At 38.3% G+C, this 26,316-nt stretch overlaps 1 protein-coding gene across 6 annotated transcripts in view; it reads left to right on the top strand.

Annotated features, from left to right (window-relative positions):
• KDM4C (lysine demethylase 4C) overlaps positions 1-26,316 on the top strand; it is a 359,368-nt gene that overhangs the window by 115,172 nt on the left and 217,880 nt on the right. For 5 of the 6 annotated variants that reach the window (XR_010382646.1, XM_064490230.1, XM_064490229.1 and 2 more), the window contains exons 7-8: positions 5,499-5,602; positions 9,295-9,432. Coding sequence is in view for 5 of the 6 variants with exons in the window: in XM_064490230.1 (XP_064346300.1) it covers positions 5,499-5,602; positions 9,295-9,432 (242 nt within the window). In the remaining variant the exon portion in view is untranslated. Of the gene's footprint in view, positions 1-5,498; positions 5,603-9,294; positions 9,433-24,776; positions 26,133-26,316 lie in introns of those variants that run through there. The other variant, XM_064490232.1, reaches the window with a different exon arrangement.

The raw sequence follows: 26,316 nt of genomic DNA, 5'->3' as shown, positions 1-26,316 counted from the left end.
GATCCTGATTACAAATCCAGATCAGAAGAAAATTAAATAGACTCCTCTTTCTTCATTGATTTTAATTTAAAACTTAATTCATGCAGTGCTATGCAGAGTTACAGATTTGAAAAATTTGATCCATTGAAATTATATTGTTAAAACTTTTCTGTGGGCTGTGTGTTTGGGGACTGCTCTGCTGTGTTACTCTTTGTGGTATAGACTCAGGACATCTTATTTTGAGGGTCGTATTACATGAGTGGTACTTGCTCTCCATTAAAGTCTGCATTCTTTCAAAGGGTTGTTTGTTTGGCAGAATATTTTATTTTCTATTTATGTATTGTGCATCAAAGGACCATAAAGGGCAAAATTATTCCTTTTATTCCCATTGGTGTTGCAGAGAATGGTAGTATTTCTCATGTTTCTGTTGGCATGTACTTTTTAATATTTATGTCTATTTTTCACTTTAAAAATCCAGGTGTAGTTGCCTAAGTGGAATGTACTGATTTTTACAGGTGGCTCTTTATACCCTAATGGCTCTTTTTTTTTTTTTTTTTAACATTTTTATTGATTTATAATCATTTTACAATGTTGTGTCAAATTCCAGTGTAGAGTGCAATTTTTCAGTTATACATGAACATATATATATTGTCACATTTTTTTCTCTGTGAGCTACCATAAGGTCTTGTGTATATTTCCCTGTGCTAGACAGTATAATCTTGTTTATCTATTCTACAGTTTTGAAATCCCGTCTATGCCTTCCCACCCTCCACCCCCTTGGCAACCACAAGTTTGTATTCTATGTCTATGAGTATGTTTCTGTTTTGTATTTATGCTTTGTTTGTTTGTTTGTTTTTTTAGATTTCACATATGAGTGATCTCATATGGTATTTTTCTTTCTCTTTCTGGCTTACTTCACTTAGAATGACATTCTCCAGGAGCATCCATGTTGCCGCAAATGGTGTTATGTTGTCGGTTTTTATGGCTGAGTAGTATTCCATTATATAAGTATACCATGTCTTCTTTATCCAGTCATCTGTTGATGGACATTTAGGCTGTTTCCATGTCTTGGCTATTGTAAATAGTGCTGCTATGAACATTGGGGTGCAGGTGTCATCCTGCAGTAGGGTTCCTTCTGGATATATGCCCAGGAGCGGGATTCCTGGGTCATATGGTAAGTCTACTCCTAGTCTTTTGAGGAATCTCCATACTGTTTTCCACAGTGGCTGCACCAAACTGCATTCCCACCAGCAGTGAAGGAGGGTTCCCCTTTCTCCACAGCCTCTCCAGCATTTGTCATTTGTGGACTTTTGAATGATGGCCATTCTGACTGGTGTGAGGTGATACCTCATTGTAGTTTTGATTTGCATTTCTCTGATAATTAGTGATATTGAGCATTTTTTCATGTGCCTATTGATCATTTGTATATCTTCCTTGGAGAATTGCTTGTTTAGGTCTTCTGCCCATTTTTGGATTGGGTTGTTTGGTTGTTTCTTATTAAGTTGTATGAGCTGCTTATATATTCTGGAGATCAAGCCTTTGTCGGTTTCATTTGCAAAAATTTTGTCCCATTCCATAGGCTGTCTTTTTGTTTTACTTCTGGTTTCCTTTGCTGTGCAGAAGCTTGTAAGTTTCATTAGGTCCCATTTGTTTATTCTTGCTTTAATTTCTATTGCTTGAGTAGACTGTTCTAGGAGAACATTTTTGAGATGTGTGTCAGATAATGTTTTGTCTTTATTTTCTTCTAGGAGGTTTATTGTATCTTGTCTAATGTTTAAGTCTTTGATCCATTTTGAGTTTATTTTTGTGTATGGTGTAAGGGAGTGTTCTAGCTTCATTGTTTTACATGCTGCTGTCCAGTTTTCCCAACACCATTTGCTGAAGAGACTGTCTTTATTCCATTGTATATTCTTGCCTCCTTTGTCGAAGATGAGTTGACCAAAAGTTTGTGGGTTCATTTCTGGGCTCTATTCTGTTCCATTGGTCTATATGTCTGTTTTTGTACCAGTACCATGCTGTCTTGATGACTGTAGCTCTATAGTATTGTCTGAAGTCTGGGAGAGTTATTCCTTCAGGCTCTTTCTTTCTCTTCAGTAATGCTTTGGCAATTCTAGGTCTTTGATGGTTCCATATAAATTTTATTATGATTTGTTCTAGTTCTGTGAAATATGTCCTGGGTAATTTGATAGGGATTGCATTAAATCTGTAGATTGCCTTGGGCAGTGTGACCATTTTAATGATATTGATTCTTCCAATCCAAGAGCATGGGATATCTTTCCATTTTTCAAAGTCTTCTTTAATTTCCTTCATCAGTGGTTTATAGTTTTCTGTGTATAATTCTTTCACCTGCTTGGTTAGATTTATTCCCAGATATTTTATTACTTTGGGTGCTATTTTAAAGGGGATTGTTTCTTTACTTTCTTTTTCTGTTGATTCTTCATTAGTGTAAAGAAATGAAACTGATTTTTGAACATTAATTTTGTAACCTGCTACTTGCTGAATTCTTTGATCAGCTCTAGTAGTTTGTGTGGACCTTTTAGGGTTTTCTACATATAGTAACATGTCGTCGGCATATAGTGACACTTTTACCTCTTCTTTTCCAATTTGGATCCCTTTTATTTCTCTCTCTTGCCTGATTGCTGTGGCTAGGACTTCCAAGACTATGTTGAATAGGAGTGGTGATAGTGGGCATCCTTGTCTTGTCCCAGATTTCCAAACTCAGCTCTTCATTGGTCCTGGCAGCACGAACTTTGTGAGACACCAGGGCAGTGTTGCGGAAAAATGTGTTACAGCTTGGTGTTACAGCTCAGTGTTACAGCTCAGTTGTGACAGCAACCTGGATGCAGGCGAGAGACCAAGTAGCACTCGGAGAGTTGGAGAACTCAGATTTATTACTCCAGCGGGCCCAGAGGAGTTAACACTCCAAGCTCTGGACCCCCCCCCCGTCTGTAGGTTTACACAGGCCTTTATAGGCTGCCAGTTTTACACTTTGCAACATCTTATGCAAATAAAGTATAACAGAAATTGACCAACCAGGAACAAACTTTGTAGAAATAGACCAATCAGGAGTGAGCTCCATGCAAATGAAGTACAAATGGACCAATCAGAAGTTAGGGAAGTGGACCAATCAGAAATGAGAGTAATAACCAATGAGGAGTGAAGGAAATAACCAATCAGAAGTGAGCTCAGGGAACCAATAGAATTTTATGTGTAAGTTAGACATTTCAGAGGCAAAAAGTGAGATAGAGCCTCTGGACCAGGGAACCGGACGGTGCTGGCAGGAGAGTAGTGGCCCTGCCTGGGGGTCCTGCTGGTCTTTTTATGGGGCTTCTCGCCTCAGCGGAAGGATCCTATCTGTCTTGGGCTGCAAAGAAGTCACTGTCTGGACTTTGAGGCTGCCGAGCCCTTAGGCGCGGATTCAGGTTTTGCCCCCGCTCCCACCTGGGTGCCAAGCGCAGGAGGATATGGCGGCCGTGCCTGAGGCCCGCCTCCCCTCGCAGAAACCTTCCGTGGGTTTTCAGAGAAGGGGGTATGCACCCTTCCCCCCCAGGGCACATCAGCCTTTCTGTTTTATGGAGGGCCCAGGTTCTGCCCTGTGCACCCACTCATCCAGGTTGCACAGCACCCTGCAGTCCCCCGGGGCTGCCTCAGTGCAGCCGTCCCCGTCCTCTGCCCTGCTCGGGCAGCCTGTCCCGGCCCCCAGCTCCTGGCTCGGGTCTTGGGATGGCTGTTGCAGGGACCCTCTGTGCCCGTTTAACTTAGTTCTGTAGGTCAAGGGCTGCTCCGTACAGATCCGAGCCTCGGAGACTCCCCCTCTGTCCCAGTGGCCTCTCTGTTGGAGAGGGGAGACCCAGCAAATGATCGCTAGTCCTCCTTTGTTGCTCCCTCCTCTTGGGACTGGTCCCGCACTGTTTTGCCTTTTGTCTTTCTTTTTTTCCTTTCTCCTACCAGATTTTTGGCGTCTTTGTCTTTTGAAGAGGACAGTGTTCTGTGAGAGTTACGCAGGTGCTCTGGTTGGCTGAGTGGGTCCGTGGATGTGAGTCTTGGTGTATCCGTGGGAGAGGGTGAGCCACGAGCATCCTACTACTCCGCCATCTTGGCCTCGTCCTAATGGCTCTTTTTTAGATGTTTGATTTGTTTCCTTCTGATCACCTGTGGCCTCACATACTCCATGGTGGCATCAATGAAGGCTTATTTGTTTTATTTATTTATTTATTAATTAACATTTTTAAAAATTGAGTTATAGTCAGTTTACAATGTTGTGTCAATTTCCAGTGTAGAGCACAATTTTTCAGTTATACATGAACATACATATATTCATTGTCACATTCTTTTTTGTTGTGAGCTACCACAAGATCTTGTATATATTTCCCTGTGCTTTATTTACTCTAGAACTACTCCTGTAAAACCCTGCTATTCTATGAGGTTAAAATGGTTCACAGTTAGGTAACGAGTGCTGGTAATTCTTTCATCAGATTGGTCACATTCTTGAGCTGTTTATATGTAGTAAGCCAGAGAGTTAGATGAGTGGCGTTTCCGGTGGCCTTATCTTCATTTTGGCGGTGGAGGAGTCAAAGAGCATCTGTGCGTCTCCCCGAACTTAACTCGCACGCATCACACATGCTTTCCTGGGGAGTTCTGTGTTCCTTCTGGGTTCTCTCTCTGTGATTTCCCTTGTCTCTTTCATGTTTCTCTTGTCTTTCTCGCCTTCTATTCCTGCTGTGTGTGTGGCAGTTTTTCCTTCGAGTGAGGAAGGTGAAGAACAGAGCATCAAGCATGTTCTTTTTCTCTTGCTTATATAATCAAGTTAACGAGAGTCTGCCTCACACAGGGTGCAGGAGTGAAAGCAGAGATGGAGAAAAGCAGCCATGTTTCAGTGCAAAATATACTGTTGAATGAAAGGGTTGCTGCATGTTTAGCTTCTTCATTTAAAGGCCTCCTCAAAACATTGTTCCCACAGAGGCTGGTGAGGCAGGTTTCCAAGCTCTTGACTGGCACTGGCTGGGAGTCGGTTCAGGAAATCAGTAGCAGTTGAACTATTTAAAATTGATCAGAAAGAAACAAAGGTAGGAAACTGCCTTGTGTCTACTGTATGCCAGGCAGTGGGACATGTGCTTCTGGAATGATTGCTTCTAGGAGTCTAAAATGAGAGATTCTTCTATTAAAATGCAGATTTTCCTCTTCTTACCTCCTGTAATATTTTGTCGATTGTAATAGATAGGTTGAATTCAAATTTGTTACAAATGGAATTTATAAAGTTTAGTAATTTTGTATTATGCAAACAACTATTGGCAGATCTTTTTGTAAAAGATATTACCTTTGGTAATATAAATATGTATACTTTAATTTTTTAAGAATTCTGACTGATTGTTTTAATACCAGGGTTTTTGATGGTGAAGTTGGTCTCTATTTGCATAAAGCTGTCATTGTATAAGAGTACTAGAACATAAACTTGAAAAAAGATTAGAAATTTTATCTTAATTGACTTATTACTGCTTATATTTACTGTTTCCATTTAGGTTTTTTCCCAAGCAGTTCTCAAGGATGTGATGCATTTCTTCGCCACAAGATGACACTGATATCTCCTTCAGTGTTGAAGAAATACGGTATTCCCTTTGACAAGGTATATTAGTATTTCTCTTTAACGAATTCATTTCATGTGTGTAGTATGGGTATTTAAGGCAAATTTAACATAAGCTAATATATCTTTTGATTTCAGGCAAGATTTTTAGGATGTGGGGAGAAGAATTCAGATTCATGTTTTATTTAGGTAACAATTATTTACCTAAACACTACTTTGAAATTACTTGTATTTCAAGATACATATACTAGAGATTTCATGCTGTTATAGTTTACTTATAAAAATACTGGAAGTAAAATGTAGCACATTTGACAGAACAAGTTGTAGCACTTCTACATTGAAATCGTTTATATGAGCAACATAATTTATGTGCATGTGATCTATTTTTTAAAAAAGAATTCAGAGCAATATTTATTAGCAGTTTGGTTAGAATCAGTGGTTATGGTGCTAGCATGTTGCTTCTAAACACATTCAGACATAATACAATTGAGATTTCATTATGGATAAAATTGCCTGATGATTTAATAATCAGATATTGCTTCTGATTAGGTTCTGTAAGACTCTGTACATGTAGATCCCTCTTTCTTTGCATCCATGGGTTGTTACTGGGTCAGAATTACTACAGAGCATGAGCATTTTTATGTGAAGAAGCTGAAATGAAAAAGCTTTTGACTGGATAAATAAAAGCGCTCTCTCGGTTGGAAGAGGATTAAGTCCTTAGCTACTTGCAGAAATGTTAAAAATTAGCTCCACTCTCTTTTTCATTTTTTATTTGACTTTCTTCCCATAATTCTTGCTGTTTTCCACCTTAGAAGCTTTTCACTTGTGACTAAATCTTTACGTTTTCTTAATCTCAGGCCCTCAAATTCCTTTCTTTCATCTCTACCCCAGCCCCTGCCAGCTCAAGCTTTGTTCAGAGCAGAATTCTCACAAGGACCAAGAATCATTCTCCAACTTGAGGTGGTCCTGCTTGCTCACAAACCGTTTGTGCAGCAGTCAGTCACAAGACATACTTATCTTATGTGATGAGGATGCTGTCACCACTGGTTTAGTCATGTACTTCTGTCCATGACAGAGAATGTGCCTTCAAGGTGTGCACTGTGGAGAGTGCCCCCAGGTACAGGTGGGCTGCAGCACTGCTGCAAGTACGGAGGTCAGAGGCAGTGTCCCCCATTGGGGCTGCGGCTTCTTGTAGGGCTTTGTCTTACTCACAGATACATCTTCCCAGTCGCAGACATATCATCAGTGCACGTTTCTTTCAGGTGGTTAACATAAGCTTGATTAGGTACTTTTATCTAAGTTGGAATATTACGAGACAGAGGAGAAGGAGTAGACTAGAGTCCTCTAAGACAGAAAAATATCCATGGATTTAGGGCTTGTGATAGGAATTGATCAAGCTGTTCTTTGGAGGGGGTGTTATATGAAGTAGCAGGACTGTGGGATTGGCTCATTTTCCCAGGATGGAGGCCTTTGGAGTTTGTAGCTTCTTTCTAATCTTTGGGGAAGGAGGTAGGTGCCTTGCACCCCTTTTTGGGCTGAGGGTCTCCAAGTACTGCTTGGTAGATCTCTAGATGCACTAGACTCTTAGCTGGTCTTTTGAGGGTGGGACATTTTGTGGCTTCTGTGGGAAGTGGCAGGGATGAGTGTTCATCCACAGATGGTGAGACATCAGCAGTTTAGAGTGCTGATTGGCAACTGCAGTTTGTTATGTGAAATAATGCCTGACGAAGGGTGCGTGGTGACAGTGTACTCCTCAAAATGCTTATTCTCTGATGATGACAATGTAACATGTGACAGAGTAGCACAGACTTTGGAATTAAACTTTCCAAGTTCATTCCTGATTCTGTCACTTGGGTAAATTACATAATTTTTCTGATCTTCAGTCTCTTCATCTGGAAAATGGGGATAATAATAGTATCACTAAATAGGGCTATTATGAGGATGAAAATAGATGGTCAATGTGAAGGTAATCACACACTCTTCCTTCTTAGTTCAATCCTCTCTCTTTAGGCAGTCGTTTCACAGATGGACTAACATTTTTCTTCTTTCAATGTATTTGTACATATTCATACATATATATGGAAAAGTATGTTTAACAGATAGCTAATGTCTGCTTTTCAATTATGTGCAGGACCCGTGATATGGAATTGTGAGGCTTTGTTAGTCTTATAATAAAAGGGACATGTTCTTTTCTGTCCCTGTACTTTTTTTTTTTAAAGTCAATCCATTACATAGAGGCAGTGTGTTAGCCTTATGTTTTGACTAACTGGGATTGAGCTGCTTCCAGAAGTTATATAGAGGCATAAAATTCAGAGTCCTGTTTAGTGGAAACAGGTACTTTTTCAACATGGCAGGAGTAGGGTTTCCTAAGTACAGTGGAGGAGGATTGTAGGCGGGATTCAGTGGAGCAGTGAAGCTAGTTTCCTTATCCCAATGACAGCAGTCTTACCCTCTTTCCCCATCTTAAAGGGCTAAACACAATTGAGCCTGGTGAGTTTACCACGTGGTCAAGGAAGTGCCTAATTTCCAAGCACACTTATAATGAATGAGATTCAGTGAGACCAGGAAACGAGAGAATCAGGCTGTATTCTCACATGGCTCAGAATGATGGAACTAGAACCGTGTTGAACACTGGCAGTAAGCCATTCTCTGCCTGCCAGGTGGCAGCTGAGTTGCTGCTCATTGCAATACAACACCTGCTGGGGTGTCATGGGGGAAAGGGGTGGTGAGCTAAATTTTAGGATTGTTGGGGAAAAAAAATAATCCCCCACACAACATTTTAGCATTCCTAAAATGGTAATTGAATTGGAACATGTGCACCTGTATGTTTCCACATAAGCGCATACCCACATATTCATTTCTCAACGTTTTAGGATGGAAATGAACCAAAGTGACTGAATGAACCAGTGAGTTTTATGTTTGACACTCAAGTATTGAGCAGACAAAAAAAAAAAAAAAAAATCTAGCATCACTATTTTTCTATAACTCATGGTGTATTTTATGTGCTTTGGTGATTATAGAAAGCCAAATTTCTTTAATCTAAAAATTAGGAATGGAATGAATACTTTTTTATTTTCGCTTTTAGGCTGCTGGCTGGTTTACCCAAGCTATTGAAATTACATTTGAAAATGCACTCACTCACACATAGGTACTTATATATTATACATATATTTGAATACTTCTTTGGTAGAAATTTTACTATTAAATCAAATGTAGTTAACTGACTGTTTTCTATATATTATAAAAGGATAATTTGAAAAATACCAGCAACTATTTAGCAACAAGAATTCATAATACAACCTACTCAGCATGTATTATCAAAGTTTTTATAGCTCTTACTTTAGAAATGTCAGTTATGATATGTCCTGTTATATAACTCCAGTAATGTGAATTTTTAAAGTATTAAAATATACACATTGACTGCTAATATGAACATATTTATATGAATAACATAAAACAAAGGCATCTTCAAATAAAGTATAATTTCTTTGATTATGGACTGAATTATTGGACTACATTGCCAGAACGTCACACCCTGTTTAGAAAAGTCTTTTAAAAGGTTCCTGAACAACTATTAAAGGAAGTAAATAAAGGGTCTTGGGGGACTTCTTTTATATTGCTATAGCTCTGATATCATGGCATTCTTTTTCTTTTTTTAATAGGAAATATGTTTTAATTGTATTGGCAATTTGGGATGTCTTGTAATTGGGAAATACTATGTTTCTACCCTGCAGATCACCCAGGAGGCTGGAGAATTTATGATCACTTTCCCATATGGCTACCATGCTGGTTTTAATCATGGTTTCAACTGTGCAGAATCCACAAATTTTGCTACTGTCAGATGGATTGACTATGGGAAAGTTGCTAAATTGGTAAGTTATGCCTCAAAAATAAAGCATGAATTAAATATGTATTCTGGTTATTATAGTGGGAAAGCTAAGATCACGTGTAGCATTTATTTTTTTTCCTTAGTGATGTGTGCCTGTCACTACAGTAATTTATTTCAGACAGATGTATTTATTTTACATAGGCTTATGTTCCTGTTTGTAGCAGCATTTTTCTCTTTTGAGATTACTGTGGAGCAGTTTACTCTGAGAGGTAATTTTCTGCAATTGATACTTTCTTTCTTAAGGCCACCAGTTGTTTTTTTGTGAGATATTCCGGTGGCTCCCTGTGGCTTCGTGTTGGGTAGACTTGGCTCACTCCATGTTAAGACTTCAATCCATAGGTTAGAAAACAAATGTTTACAGAGGAAAGTATCTGGTAAAATTGTAATAAGAGGTTGAGGGAGGATGGTAAGAAGAAGTGATTAAAACTGCCCTTAGTACAGAAATGAATTTTTTGAAAGTAATAATGTAGAAAATATTTTAACAAGAAATATATCTTCATGTTAAATTTGGTATAAAAATGTGCATCTTCTACTCAATGTGTTTAATTTAGTTCACAAACTGTACTTTCAGTCACAAGCAAGTTGTATTAAATTTAATTAATTGCCCCCCATGGCATTAAATAGAGAGCATCTTCAAAGTTGTGGTAGCTTCTGTTAGGTTGCTTCCTTTCCTGTGGATGTTAAGGCAAAGGTGCAGGCTGGCAGAGGACAGCTTCTTAATGAAACTCTATATTTTCTAGAGTGTGTAAAACTGACATATATTTAGTGGAAGATGATACATACAGCTCATGTGGCCTTATCTTGGCCACTGCATGGTACAAGCACATATTATTCACTGATAAAACTTTCACATGGAACCATTGAGTGAACCTGGATAGAAATATATTCAGGGAAGACAACCCTAGGTTTAATTTACACAAGTATTTTAAAAATTGTATAATATGTTAAAATAAGAGTATAGCCCTATGGCAGCCCAGGGAGCATTTGAATGAATTTGTGACGTAAAAGAAAGCTCCTGCTATTAGAAGACTTTCTCTATTCTGAGTAATTTTTATTTATGAGGAGTAATTTAGAAAGGAACAGAACTGAATTACTTGTTTCCATTACACATCCTTTGTATTACAATAAACCTAATAAAAACCTCAAAGTTCAATATATGTACCTTGCGCAACTACTGCAGTGCTTTTGTAGAAGAGTAATGCTTGTATCTGCATCGAAACAATGTCACAGCCCTGAGGTTGTAACATGATATGTTATTTTATGGTTTGCATCTTCCATCATTGACATAATACATCAGATTATCACAGCTGTTCCATCACCAGAAAAGGTAGCTGCTTTACTACAGGTTTCAGTTTTGCTTCCTGGTATTGGCTACTCCCCCAAACTAGAATGTCCTCTGAGTGTGTTTCCACATTTCCTTGTGGACAGAGTGGGAGTGGAGTGTGACCAAGTAAGAGAGGTCGCTAGTGGTCCTCTCTCAAGTCTCCGCTGCTGGAGCCCAGAACTGTGGTGGAGGAGCCGGGGACCTGGACCCAGCTCTTCATCTTCCCGCTAGGCAAAGACTATTAGGAAAGTCATTTCTTCTTTTTATTTCTTTCTCTAGATTAAAAATATTCTCTCTGTAGATTTGTTGTGAAGGGAAAAACTTAGATAGGTGGATATCCACTCAGGCTGTGTTGATTTATATCATTCAGTTTAGTCAAGGGACGTGACTGTCTTGGTTCTGGTTATTTTACTAGGTACAAAATGTTCAATAGCTCTAATGCAGTTTTGGCAGTTAATTTAAAATTGTCATAATTGCATGCATTTGAGATGTTTTTAGGTGTTGTTTCCACTCTTTCCTTACTTTTGGTGAGATGGTGCTACTCTGAGAATGTATTAATTTTCTATTGCTGTTATAACAAACTATTGTAAGATTAGTGGTTTCAAATAATACCCATTTACTGTTTCATAGTTCTATAGGTTATAGGTCTGACATTGGTCTCACCAGCAAAAATCAAGGCGCTTGCAGGGCTGCTTTCCTTTACTGGAGACTCAGGCGAGGAATCCATTTCCTTGCTCAGTCAAATTGTTGGCTGAATATAGTTCCTTTGTAGTTGTAGGACTGAATTTCTGTTTCCTGGTTGCCTGTCAGCCAGGTCTTTGCTCCTCAAGTCCTCTCTCAGGTCCTTGCTGCGGTCTCCTTCAGAACAAGCAATCCACAAAATCCCTTTAGTCATGTAAGATAACATATTCACAGATTGCAGGAACTAGAACACAAATACCTTTGCTGTCAGGGATGGAGGTATGGGGGTGGGCAGTGTCATACTTACCATAGAGAGTTTCAGTTAATGATCGACATGGTGATATTAAAGAATCTACTTTGATTCATGTAACTAATTTTAGTTTTCTGCATAAAAATAGGAAACTAAGCTTGGATACAATTTGAATGTTTCACTAAAATATCCTTAGGCTTTCTTAAATTTATTTCTCAATATTAATGTTTTTCTTGACTAGTCTCAGTTATGTTCAGTTACATTATAATGTGCTGTGATGGCATGTTGAGGGAAGATTTTATCACTTACATGGGACATATCTTTATTAATTTTCAAGTCTTTCTCTAGGCAACCTTATGAATTTACTGTATTGTGTGTGTGTATATACATGTGTAATTTTTAATTTTAGGAAAATCTGTGAATTGGGTAGTTAGTTTTTATGTTTTGCTGGGGATAAATGTAATGTATAGTGAATTAATTATGAATTGCAGTTAAAAGATTTTTAGCTTTTAGGATGACCAAATTTGTTAGTCTTAATTCTTTGCCTTTTAAAAATTTATTGTAAATGGTGACTATTCAAAAAACAATTATTTTTCACAAGTGATGATGAATTATGCATTTGGGGGGATAATTTAAAAAATAATGGCGTACTTTTTCATAGTGGAAGTGCCGGAGAATGACATCTCCTTTACCTGTCACATGTTGATTTGAGTATGTAAAAGCATCTGATAAAGTACCTGTTTGTGTTAATTAATTAACGTCCAGAGTGAGGGATCTCTACTGATAATATTTCATATATTATAAACCATTTTTTCTAAATTCATAACTTAGAAAAGAGCTGTTACAAGAGGTTATTTTTTAATAAAAAAAATGATTTTGAGAAGATAACCCCAGGCTCACTGATGCATTGGTGGTGTTTATTTAGCAGCCAGCAGATTTTGGTTAATAGGGACCTTTTCATCTGTTTGAATGGCTTAAAATAGATGGGGACGAATCTGTTTATTGAGACATTGCTTGTTTACTCTATGCCAGGCACCATGTGTATTTCTGTGAATTCATCACTTGGAGGATAGCTTGTTTGATGAGGGCCAGCAGTGAGGGTAGGGTTGGCATTGTCTGCATCAGGACTGCTTGCTTTGTTTTTAGCTGCTTCACCTCTGGTGGCGTCTCTGGGGCAGGATGGGACGTGGGGTTCCTGTGAATTTCCTTTGACTGTATTATTGACCTCTTAGTATGCGGTATTTGTTGAAGAACGCTTGATATGGCTAACATTGACGCAAACTTCCATTCCATTATTTGTGCTATGCCCAAATGCTCATCTTCCAAATTTCAGCAAATTCCTCAACATTTGAAATTCTCAGCTAAATAGTAGTAACAATAATTATTATTATATAGGTATTCCACTGCCTGTTGATACATTCCCTGTTTCCTAGCCCTTAATCTAGGTGGCCCTTTATCCTTTAGTATCTACCCGAAGTGCCTCATCTCTCACATTAGGCTTTTTCTGTGCATAGATTATGGAGATCTTCAGAGAACAGGCATGGGTGCAAGTGAGGGAACACAGCCGTGATAGCAGCTGAATTTGACTTTCCCTGTTTCTAAAAATTTCTGCTAATGCTCCAGGCCTTGCAATTCCTCTTGTTTCTGATTTTCCTTCTCTTCTCCTTTGTGAGGATCATTCAGCTCTCTTTTGCCTTGACCAGCAAAATATAGGATAGCCAAATACTACATGATGCACCAGAAGGGAAGGGCCTTACCTTAAGTGATCTCACCTACCTAAGAAAGCAGTTATATAATTCCATGCCCATTTCATTTATCAGAGTTAAGGTTTTCACTGAAAAAAATTAAGAGAAGTGTTCCAGGTGCCTGAATGCCTACTGACAGGTAGAGTTCAGCTTTGGTGAATGCCCAGTGAGTTTCTTCTCTGGAACAGGAATCGTGCTACATGTACGTACAAAAGCACTTGTTTTCTTTTTCTTTTTGGAGCTTTCATAAAGAGCAGAAGGGCTTTTAATAAACCTCCATTAGCAAAACTGTAGTATGAGTAGAACAGTTATTTATTTTAGGCATCTTTCTAGCTTTGAATATCAGAGTAATCTAAAGTGAAATGCTATATATATATATATTTTTTTTTTTTTTTCCTTTTAGAGATTTAAAAATATGTAACAGATTGCATAGCAGTTGAACTAAGATACTGGTGCATTTACAAGAGGAATGTTTTCTGTTTCTGGAGCATTTTTTCTTTCTGTGGTGAAATGGAGGCCGTGATTACTTCTGTACAGCAGCTGTGGTGGCATTCACAGGTCTGCTTGCTGGCTAGGTTGGATCAAAGAGCTGGCCTGCAGGTTGTATTTCATTTTTCCGTTTGGTGGGATGAAGTGCAGTTGTTTTGATGTTAGGTTTGATGGATTTGTTTGCCACTGCATTCATTAGCTTCACATCAAAAAACTGACAGGCTGTTAAATGAAACTTTGGCTTAGATTTTCAGCTTGACTGTTTGGAGACATTTGTGAAGATATTTTGTTTTTGTGTCGCAGCAGCCTCCAGCACTGTGATTGTCTCTAAGGGAAGAAAAGTTATTTACTGTACTGATTTTCTTGAGTAAAAAAGAATCATAGTCTGGGGGACAGTCATATCTAGCCTACACCTTCAGAAGCAGTGTATTTACGACAGTATGTGCAGTGTGAGAGACTTACCCCCGGCATGATAGATGATGTTATCTTCTTGGAAGGAAAGGTAATAGTGACTCCAAAATGATGTCTCTTATTTTGCATTAATTTTGTTTTAAGTGATAATCTATTAACACGATATGCCAAAAAATTGAACAATTGCTCTGCAGAGCTGGGAATGTTCTTTTATGAACTCCTAGAGCATTATTTCACTATCTAACTTTAAAGCATTCTGGCATTTGAATCCTCAAACGTTTGAACAGGTTTAAAAAGAGATGATAGAATTTTGAAGTTGATTTCCTTTTAATCTGGAAGGATTTTCATCTATTAAATTGTCTTGCATACAGGAACCGTGATATGGGTTCATTTTATTTTATATTGCAATCGTTCCCTAAAATTAAATTTGTTTTTTCTGAAATCAGGTAGCATCCGTCCAAAAAAATCTTTACTCTTGGGTGGTCTTTATTAAAACAATCAGAAATCATTTTAACGATGAGTCTCTAGGTTATATTTTAATATGCTTTAGATTACAAAGTAACTAGAATAGTGACATTTCTCTATTCTTACAGCTTATGAAAGAAAAAATGTAGACTGTGTTGCACATTGCTCATTTAACAGTTCTTGGCATTCTAATTTTAAGTGTCGATATGGCATATAAAATATCAACTTTGGGAGTTTAGGGGTTTTATGTTTTGCATTTTATCTTTTTACCTCTACTTTGTTTCTGTTTCCTGAGTCCTGGTTGTAAAACACAGCAGTGCTGATGAGTGATTGTGCTCTGCTTTGTTTACAGATCTTAAAGGGGAGAAGAGAAAATACCATGTAGAGAAAAAGAAACATACAAACTCATGTCCATATGAGTTTGTACTCTAACTGGGGAGTTAGTATTTAAGTATCTAGAAGAGGTATTATGAAAGAAAATATTCACATTGTCCCAATTTTCTTCTGATAATGTATTGAGTTGTGGGACTCAGAAAATCTGAGACTTCAAGTAGTGTACTAGGAAAGCCAGGTGATTAGCATATATTGTGTCTGCAGGGGAGATATCTAGAGCTCTAGTCGTCAGAGATAGGGAGGCTGATTTCATTTATTGCTAGTTTAAATTTGCTGGATTATGGGATTTGAATGGAGCTGTATGGTTTATGATATTTATGTTTAGTTGCTAACTTGAAATCAAGGTTATGCCTATTTCTGAGGCTTTAATTTAACTCACTACCTTAAGTAAAAGTAAATTGGCTTTTTGAATAACTTACACACTCTGAGAAAAATTAGTTTGTCTTTAAGCCATTCTACTTTCACATAATTTGATGACAGTAATAGCCAACATTGATTGTTCACAATACACCAGGCCTTCTTGGGGCACTTTATACATGATATCTTCATGCCGTCTCTGCTGGTTCAGAGATAATTGGATATCTTCTGTCCTCTGCTAGCCCCCTTTCTCAAACCAAGGGAGTTGGCATAACGCATAAAATGAGAATGTTGAGGCTGAGATTGGAGGCAGAAAGTTGGCCCCTATTGCCCCATATCCTTCTGGACTCATCTCTTTGCATGTGGTGGATTAAATAGGTGCCAGCCAAATATGTGATTTGTAGGATCACTTTCAACATGAGAATTCAGAATTATCCTGTCCCATGTAAGCTGTAGTTGATATCACTGCCAGGGGGCCCCAGACTCCCTCTGGCATTTGTTTTTATTTGGATTCTTAAAGGCAGTGCACATTTATTTCGTATTCTTACTTCTATTGATAAACCTCCATAGGAGTTCTTTTTTAGCCCATAGAGCAACTGTCATTACCTCTTAGGCTTTGACTCTGCTCTTTGATTAAGTTGGGGGTGGAAAATGTTCCCTACTCCCTTCTTCATTTTGAGGGGTGGATTCTGAGGCATTAGTCTGGACAAAACAATGTGTGTGTAGAGAATCAGAACAAAGTTGAGTGTGCTCCAACGTTGACATATATCTTTATGATTATCAGGAACCAAATTCTTTTGTAGAACTTTTTGAAACGTTAGGAAATTTTTTCTTTACCATTTCTTTTGCTTTTTCCACCCCCCCCCCCGTGTTTACAATTGTAAACACAGTAAAAAAGTTCTGTTAAAGGCTCTGTCCTAGATATGTGTTTGGAGAAGAGGATAGAAATTGAGAGTGGTATTCTAGCCAGGGGTGATCCAGAATTCTAGGAGAGTAGTGGGCAGAACACCTGGTGGTATTTGAGGGAAGCAGGCTGGCTAGCCCCTCAAGGGAAGAAAAGGATGATGGGAGAATCATCTGGACCCAAGGCATCCCCAGCACTTACAGTACTCAAATTCTCTGGTTCCCCACAGCTTCTCATTGTTTCCTATACAGGGTTTACACTGTGTCTTCCTCCTTTTGCAACTACCACTGAGAAGACAAACAGTGGTTTATCTAGTAGGTGGTGGTTTCCTCACTTGAAGGATTCAGAGCCAGGTGGTCTGTGGATTGGTGCAGCTCAGCAGTGTCACGAGGTCCTGTGGACTCCCTTTCCTTCTGTCTTACTGTCCTCCACCACAGGGTGTTTGTTAGCAAGCTAGCCACCATAGCTGTGCTTACTCCAGACATGTTCCTTCTAAGAAGAAAGGAAGGGAACAGTGCAGGAATGTGTCTCATCTACCCCTCTCCATCGGGGAAGAAAATTTTTCCTTGAAGCCTACCTGAAAAACTACTTTTTGTATCCATGGCCAACCAAAACCATGAGGAAGGCTAGGAAAGTAAACAGCAAGTCATTGGCATTTTTAAGCTCTGTTTGGGAAAGCACCTGTGCTTTGGTTAAGAAGGTAAACAAGACATATGTGGTTTCTGTCTGGTGGCTCTACACTTACAGTCTACAGCAGCTATTCTCAACCCTGTGGAGCTTTAAAAGGATGGGCCCCTGGCTCCTCCCAGACCAGTAGGATAGGAATCTCTGGTGAAGAGACACGGCATTTGCATTTTAAAAATCCCCCTTAGGTGAGTCTGGTGTATGCTTCAGGTTGAGAACCACAGGTCTTTAATGAATTAAATAGGTCTTTGTTGTTTGGATTGATTTTTTTTTAAGTCTCAGTTAACATTCCTTGACAGCTCTGTCAAATAGACCAAAATAATTATAAATTTAATTTAAATATGAACATAATGTCTAAATCTACTGCAGTAAAAAATTTTCTTATGAGAGGTTAAAGCTTTCTAGTCCATACATGACATCTGTTTTTACAGCTTAACTTATCATATGTCAATTTCAGATGATTGATGATGAAGCCTAAGATTTCGTAGCAGGAAAGGACCTGATCGATTTGGAAGATTTTCAGACAGTGTAAGAAAAAGGAAACATGGGCCATTTCAATAAAGTTTATTCTCCTTCTAACACCAGTAAGCTGATTTTCTTTGGGAAAGTCACCCTGCCTTGCTAAGACTATAATGTTAAAATTCTGGCCCTGTTCTTAACTATATTCAAAAGCTGTGGTAGAAATGTCCACATGTTGGTTAGGAGGCAGCATGACCAGGGGTAGAGAGAGCACAGTTTGTAGCTGGTGGGGCTGGATTTGAGTATGGACACCACTGCTTTCCAGGAATGAATCCTGCTAGCAGTTTGATTCACTTGATAACTTTGTGATCTGGTTGCTAATTGTTCTTACATGATACTTCTCTTAAAAGATCTATTATAGTCTTTTGATTTAGTGTGCTAATTTACAGGAAATACTAGTTATAGGAGGGCTTGGGAAAAATTCCTCAGGTGGGGCCCTCACCCTTGGCCCAACCACATAGTGGTTTTTCTTCTTAGTGGAAGAGCTAAGTGTGAATTAGGACTTCTTAAATAAGAGATGCTGGTCAAGGTCACTGTTGCCTTTCCTTCAAGATACTCGTTCTTTGTGGGAAGAACGAAAGCAACATGTGCAGATGCCCCATTTGAAGCTTTGATGTGGGAGTCTTGCCTCCTAGATCATTTGATATGACCTCTTTGAATCAAAGGGAAGTTTTAATGGGATTTCTCTGAGGTCAGTGGCTATAATTAGACTTTAATCTGTTGGTCCACAGTCTGTCCTCCTCTGCTCTGAGCAAGGTGATAGAGAGAGTGAGGACACCTCTCTTAGGAACTGCTCGCCAGAACTGTAGCCGGGTAAAGCGGGGGCTGTGGCCCTGGGAACACTCATTGTGCCAGTTCCAGGGCCCTTCTCAACATGAAGGCTGAAAGTGATGAAGGTAATAGTGGATAGGGTTTTGATGTTTAAGTATCCAAGGGAATAAAGAATGGGTGAAGAAAGCCATGATTAATCTCTATTACTCTTTTAACAGTTCCGTACCTCTACTGTTAGAAGAATCAGAATTAGCCACTTCAAACAGAAAGGTGTCCCCAGGTAGGCAGACCCTGAGAGGTCTGATACAACATTGAAGCCCAGTGCTTGGTTCTCTCCTTCTTTCAGCCATGCCTAGGATTTTAAATGTACTGTGCTTTTATCCCCTACAAACTATGGCCAGTAATATTTTTTGCCTCTTTCTAAAATGAGGAAGGTAAAACAGGAGTGTCTTCTGAATACTCTGGAATGATGATTTCTAACTTATAGCTTAGAACATTAATCAATTCTTTGTGTCTCTATGAAATTTAGTGCTCACAGTTAATTCTGTCCAGCATTATTTTTGTCTTTCATTTGTATTGATCAGTTTGCATTTTTCCAAGTGCATTGTTAAGTGAGGACAATATCGATACTTGTATGCCTCTTGCTTGTAATGCTGAGTTCAGTTTTTATGACAGTTTTAATGTCTCTTCTTGTTTTGTATTTTGATTTATATCGTACTTGAGTATGACCAGTGAATAGTTAAGTAGAGGAAGTTTCAATTTAGAGTTATAATGTCATTAAAAATATGAAGAAATGAAAACTTAATGTTGAGGAATTGTCAACTTTGTAATCATAAATAGCAGTGTTTTGGGGACCAGGGCATCGAGGTTATATGCGTATATTTCACCTTTATTGCTATTATTTTGTAATCTTTTACGAAAAGGCTAGAAAGACATTAAGGAAGAAAAACAGCATGCCTTATGTTCCGTGTGTAATATCAAAGTTAGTTTTGTAAAATTAATTAGATCTTGCATCTCCCTTCAAGATGCTTTATTAGAAATACAGCACAAGTAGTTATTGAAGCTCCATGATCTGCATAGAGTTACCATCTGTCAGTATCACTCATGGGATAGCACAGGGTGGTGGAGGTGGCTCTGGCTGTGGAGGGTGATATGCTGTCTTGGATCTTTCTCAGGCCATATATAATCCCGCTGAGCCACATTTTCTTCATGTATTAGGGAAGCGTTGTTGTGTAATGGTGAAGGTGGGCAAGTTCAAGTTCTGGCCAGACTCTGATTCTAATTCTGCCTTTTTTTTTTTTTTAAACTAACTGTGCGATTGGAGCAAGTACTTAATAACCCTTCTAAGATCCTCTTTCCCGTATGTAAAAGTGGAGATTATAGCTTCTTTATAGTTGTTCTGAAAAATAAATGAAGTTAAATATGTAAGGAGCCTTGCAGAGTAGCGGTGGGGACTAGATAGATGTGTGGTGAATTAGGATTGTGTTTCCTCTGCATTTTTCTTTCAGAATTCCAGTTCAGGGAATTGACCTTGGCTCCGTGGCCAGCCTGGCTGGTCTAAGGGAATTCCCATTTCCTTTTCCAGTGATGATGGATCAGATCCATAGGCCAATCTTGGCTAAATAGAAAGGAGGTAGGGCTGGTGGAGACACAGAGGAAAATGCCAGCTTGCCCTAGGAGAGTGGTGGGAGGCTCGTCCCTCTAGGCGACGACACAGAAACACTGAAGTCTATACCCTACGGTCATAAGGGAAACAGACCTAGCTTAATCCCATGCTTTGGACACCAGGCTAGAGAGCTGAATTGGTTCTGTTTAAAATCAAAGCCTGGAGAAAGCAGACCAGTGTTTTATTTTTCATAGCTTTGTCAGAAATACAAGTGTTCAGTGCTCCATCTCCAGAGTACTTCTTTCCTTAATAAAAGTGTTGGCTACTTTGAGTGCAAGCAAACAAAAACCCAAACTAGTCACACACAGTGGTGTTAGAATTCTGGTTCTTGTGTGGACTGCTTATGTAACCTGCCTCTGTGAGCACTAGTTTTCCCACCTGTGAAGAGGGCTGTAAATGGTACCTCCCTGGGCTGTGGGTGGTGATGGGGACCACAGTGTGGGGAGGCAGCTAGCACCATGCCTCCCTCACTGGGTACATTTTTAAAAGCCATTTATCACAGGTCATCCCTGAGTCAGGAACCTCCCTGATATTAGGGCAGGGCCAGTGGTGTTCAGGCTGGAGGTGCTGAGAAGCAGTAGCTGTGGGGATAGTATTTGCAGCATAAGTGCTAACAGCAGGCTGGGCAGATGGATTGCTTTATAAGTTTCTACTGAATTCTCACATCCATTCTCTTTTACTTTCTGTCAAAATGAGGGCAGTATGAATAGAAGTGACATCAACTAACAGTATTTGGGGTTCTGTGGGCCAGATTTCTGAGAGGAGGAATTTGAAGGAGTTGTTGGTTATATGTACAAAAACATACTGTGGCTCTTGGGCCCTATGTTGAATTTGAAAGACCATGTGTTGAAAATCCTTGGAAAGAAAACCATCATGGATGTGGTAGATTCCCGCTAAATTTGACTGTAGTTCACACATGGCTTTTACATTCTTCATACATACTTGAATTAAGATTAAAAAATAGGTAGGTCCTAGCAACTTTCTAGCTTTTCATAAAATGTTTTTGTAAGACTTAGTCATAATTTTCAGTGTTTCTTGTATTCCAAGTTCTTAGGAATATATATTCTATCCTTTAATTTTAAGTATTAATTTAAAGAATTGGAGTGTTCTGATGATTATTGAAATAGCACGAAAGCCTGTTTCTTTGCGGGTAAAAAAAACTGAAAAATTGTTCAAACTTCAGTAGTATTCAAAGTCATAGTGAAGGATTTCTTTTTCTTATCATATTAGTAAAGGCAAAAGGAAAATCCCCATTGCTCATGAGAATGTACTTGTTAGAGTTAGCAGGCTGAACTTGTCTTGGTGGCGCTGTGATTGGGATAAGTACCTGGAAGAGCAGGTAGGTAGTATGTATTAGCACCCTCAGCATCTCCATGACCTTTGATCCATTTCTTCCACTCCTAGGAGAGAATCACAAGTGCAGACAGAAGTTCACTTACAAAATGATTGTTGTAGTGCTAATTTTATCAGCAAGAATAGAATTATAACTAACGTGTCCAATGATATGAGTATTCATATATTAGAATCCTTTAAATTTTACTTAAAGTTGTTTGTAAGGAAATCACCATGGCTCTTAATATTATTACCCATTGTTAAAATGTATAAAAATAAAAGAAAGTTAGCATATGTCCATGGCTAAAAAAAATAAGAATACAGAAAAATAATGGCACCCTTTCCAATCCCTTCCTTAAAGATAAAACCTCTTAAGAACTTGTAAATCCCTTCAAAAATATTAGCATATGTCTGCCTATATCTTAAAAAATGTACACAAAGTTAATCAATATAGTTCACATTGTTTTCCAGTGTCTTTCCTTTTAACATCTTTCCCTTTAATACATTGTTCATTATGGCAGGTAAAACATTTTTAGAGTATAGATATTTATTAGAAAAATCTTCTAGCTTGTGGTTTGTGCCAGTCCAGGGCCCTTGGATTTTTTCTGAGGGGCAGCATAGGACCACGGTAGTACATAAGAATTCACTGCATAGATCTTGTTAACAAAACAAATCAGGGCTTTGAAAATGAGCACCTTAGTTCATTGCTCTGTTTCCATCCCTCCGAGTGGAGCAGATGGCTAGGTGGACCTGGAGCTCCGCACGTTTCCAGTCCTGTCTGTTGACGGGCCCTGCCTGCACCACCATCTCAGCTTATTCCACAGTTAATACTGAAGATAGTTAATGTTGTCACAGTTTCTGTTTTACTGAATGACAACATTTTAACTGTGCCATTGTATTTGAAGGACTGGATTGGTTAAATATATTTTAATAAATTCCTTTAAAATTGTATTTCTCTGTCCTCATAAAGGATTATCCCCACGAATTTGGAAGATATGACAGGAGAAAATAACTGAATGACTTTTGTGAACAGTTCTGTGATAGTGAGAAATTGAAATAGGAATGGCACATAGAGGGATTAAAACCCAGCCTGGTTTCTTTGTATACGCATAGGCAAGAAGGGCTACATAAAGTAAGAATGCCAACTGCAGTGATCATAAAGGATACTCTAGATTTAAAACACGTACATGAAGTAAGACAATCAGGAAATTATTGCCCATTGTTGCAAGAGAGCAGGTGGTGCTTAAAATACCCCTTAATTTTATGTCACTCTTAAAATCAAACAACCAAAGAAGCATATACCATCTATATTTAAGAAGTTAAGTGGAAACTTTTCTGTTTTGGGGGTGATGCTAAAGTATAGACTTGAAGAAGAACAAATAAAGCATTAATCTGCCAGTGAAGACACACATTGGCCTCTGTCTTGGCAGGGAATTGAAGGGAGGGAGATAAGGGAAAAGATCACTAAGAAAGCAGTATTCCAAACCCTGCCCAGCCTCTGGGTGAAACTCTTCTCTGTTACACATTTCCCCCTCAGTGGCTGTAGTGAGTGACTTGCTGTTAAATGTTTAAGTTCTGAACTGTTTAGGCTATGTCTCTAAAACCACATCCATTTAGGTACATGGTTATAATGTTTGGAAAATGTGATTTCATGCTTTAATATTTCACATTTGATTAGAGAAAATGTTAGAAAGGTTTTTCAAATTTCAGTGCTGTTTACACTTAGGACTTTCAAATTAACGCTGGATTCTAAGTCCTAAAGTGTTTAGTTTGAGTCAGCATGACCGAGACCTCTTAATAGATAAACCGCTGTTCTCAGATTTGTACACAGGTTTACACTATAGCAGTTGTCTTTTTTTTTTTTAATATTTATTCACTTATTTTTGGGTTTTGTTTGTTTGTTGGGGGGAGGTAATTAGGTTTATTAATTTACTGATTCATTTTAATGGAGGTACTGAGGATTGAACCCAGGACCTCGTGCATGCTAAGCATGTGCTCTTCCACTGAGCTATACATTGCCCCAAGCAGTATGTCTTAAAAGGAATTTCTTTGTTGGTGCCTTTTGATCAATTCTTGGTGCTTTTTTTGCCTAATTACTATAAAAATGTGTTTGCTGGTGCTTTTGAGATGGAAAGTGTCTGGGGCAAAGTTAAATCAGTCTGTGATACTCAGCCACTCAGTGCTGGACTGTAAAGTGTTGGTGCTAAACACAGGTTCTTGTTCAGTTCCTGTTACCATTACTTTTTGTTCTCATTGGTGAAATTAAGACAAGGAGTTGGAAGTTCAGATCCATATTTCTAAGAGTATCCACTCTGAGTTGTGTAGTGGAAAATCTGAAGTCTGTACTCAATTATTGGGTGACTGATATAGTTACTTACCCAGAAAATTGGGACGATAGAATTCACTGTGTTTTCAAAGAAACATTTTGTGATTGGGAAGTTTACAAACCTAGAATTTCAATAGGCACGTGTAGAGTTTAGGTTTTTTTTGATTGATATAATGCAGTTTTGGTTGATTTCATTCTGAGAGAACCTTGTTTCCCCCTGTTTATATTCTCCAGTTACCTTCTGGAATTGACTGACATGATAGCAGATCAAATCAGACTTTATGATTCTTAGACTTTATAGTTATTAAGCTTTGAAGTAAATGGTATTTCTTATTTATGGAAATTCCACAGGTACCACTGTGGAAGGGATTATCTTCACTGGATGTCATGTGTCTAGCTCCCAGCTGCCTGTTATCTCAATCCCTCAGTAGGGTCTGTGGTCAAAGTAGTCCTCAGTGGGTGTAACAGTGGTTCTGGGTCTTCTGCTTCAAAGTGTTTGTCTCTGAAGCAGAAGCAGAAGCAGAAGCAGCAGAAGGCCTCGAACAGCTAATCTGTGTCCACCAAATTTCTTAAGACTGGCATTCAGTTTAATTCAACATCTATTAATTACCTGCTGTGTAATGACCTCTGATGGACTTTTGGGAGGAGGCCTCTAGTCTTGGATTCTAGTTATCCCAAATTCTGTGAGTGCTTATTAGAAAGTCAGTTTTCTGAGACCTTGGGCCTACTTCCCCAGGCCAGGCTTTGTATCATAGATATAAGTAAATGTTTAAAATTAGAATATTATCAAATATATATTTTGCTTATATCTTTATTGTTTTGGAATATCTTCTTGTGCCACTAGAGTGTTCTCAAAAATACTGTTTAAAATAGCTGAGTATTTTATCCTCTGAATGAACCCTAATTTAACTTGTTATGTAGTTGTTTATTTATAAATTTCAGTATTACAAGTTACACTGCAGTAAAGAGCTTTATGCATGGATTACTGTCCAACTTTCTTTTTTCTCCAGAGATACAACCCATCATGATAACCCAAGGGGTCAAGAGAAAGTTTTCCTCTGCCTGCTGTTCCCAGATTCAGTGACTGTGAAACCAAACCCAGTGTAAACACAATGCTCTTGACTTGAGTTAAAAGCTGGGAAAGCAAACAGTGAGGAAATTACAGTCTTGGGGAAACAGGAATAGGACACAGAGAGAAATGGGTATTCAACATAAAGTCAAGACACAACTATAGATTGAGTGTCCATTCACTAAACTGTACATTTAATGGAGAATGATATAAACTCTTTGGGACTGGGCAGTTTGCAGGGGGGTGGGAACTTACTAAAGATCAGTTCTCATCTCTAGATCTGTGGTTTTACAAAACATTTGTGTGGAGATATGTAGACAGTAGAGTCTGTGCTTCAGTAAATTTAACAGAAAGGAGCCTGATGGCAGCTTGGATGTTTGAGTCTGTGTGGTTCATTAATAAACCTTCAGTGTAAATTTATAGCTAAGTGAAAGGAGGACCAAGCTAGCCTGTTTTATGCCATTTGTATGTTATGGTCTAAGCCCCACAGCAGAGCTAATCACTGGAGTTGTTTGAATAACTGTACAAAGATGAGGGAGTTTGAACTTCAAGGAAATGTGCTATTTATAGAATTTTTTGTATTTTCAATTGGGGATTTTAACTGTATTATAAAATGAGGTCATACAATGAAGAAAGATTGGTGGGATGCTATCTGGTTGTAAAAGTATGTCATTCTTAGGGTTACATGTTAACTATTTTTATGAGCTTTTGATAGTTCTTTACTGTAAGGTTAATACTTTAATCAAAAACAGATGAATACTCAGTGTTATTCACAAATACAGGATAGGTACTTTCCCTTTATATAGGCACAGCTTTTGGTTTTTAAGGGTTCTCCTTAAGTCACTGAAAAGAATTGGCTTTACATGTTTTTATGTAGTTAATTGTGTTCAGTTGTAGACTCAAGTGAGTTTTAAAATCAAGTTGCTTCTAAATGTTAGTTTGGCAAAAATAAAAACTGCACTGCAGCTGCTGAAAACAGTGAAGTCTGTGTATACTGACATGACAAAAATCTCCAAAATATATTGTTAAGTAAAAAGCACAAAAGCTAGTTAACATGTACTTTGTATGGTGTGGTGCTATGTTTTTTAAAAAACATCTTAAAAACTATGTAAATAGAAAAAGAAATGAAAGGATTCATATGGTTAAGTATGGTAGCCTTTGGCCAGTGGAATGAATTTGAGTGGGGTAGAGAGCAGGGATTGTCACCTTTTATGCATTCTCCTTCTGTGTTGTTGGAGGTTTTCTTTTTTTTCTAAACAAGGTTGTTTTCATGTATTATTTTGTGCTATTTGAAAAATATCCAATAAAATATTTTTAATAGTTTTCAATAGATTCTTTATATGGAGAGCCCTAATGTCTAAACTGATGTTTAAGTGTGTCTCATAGGCCTCTGGTAGAGATATTCTGACGTCTGTCTGCTTCAGGATATTTAGCTTGTAACCAGAATTTCACTGTGAGGGAGGAGGATGGTAAATATACAT

The sequence above is a fragment of the Camelus dromedarius genome, chromosome 10 (assembly GCF_036321535.1).
Source record: "Camelus dromedarius isolate mCamDro1 chromosome 10, mCamDro1.pat, whole genome shotgun sequence".
Lineage (NCBI taxonomy): Eukaryota > Metazoa > Chordata > Mammalia > Artiodactyla > Camelidae > Camelus > Camelus dromedarius.
Note: the sequence above shows the minus strand (reverse complement) of the source record. Positions and strands in the feature narration are given on the sequence as shown.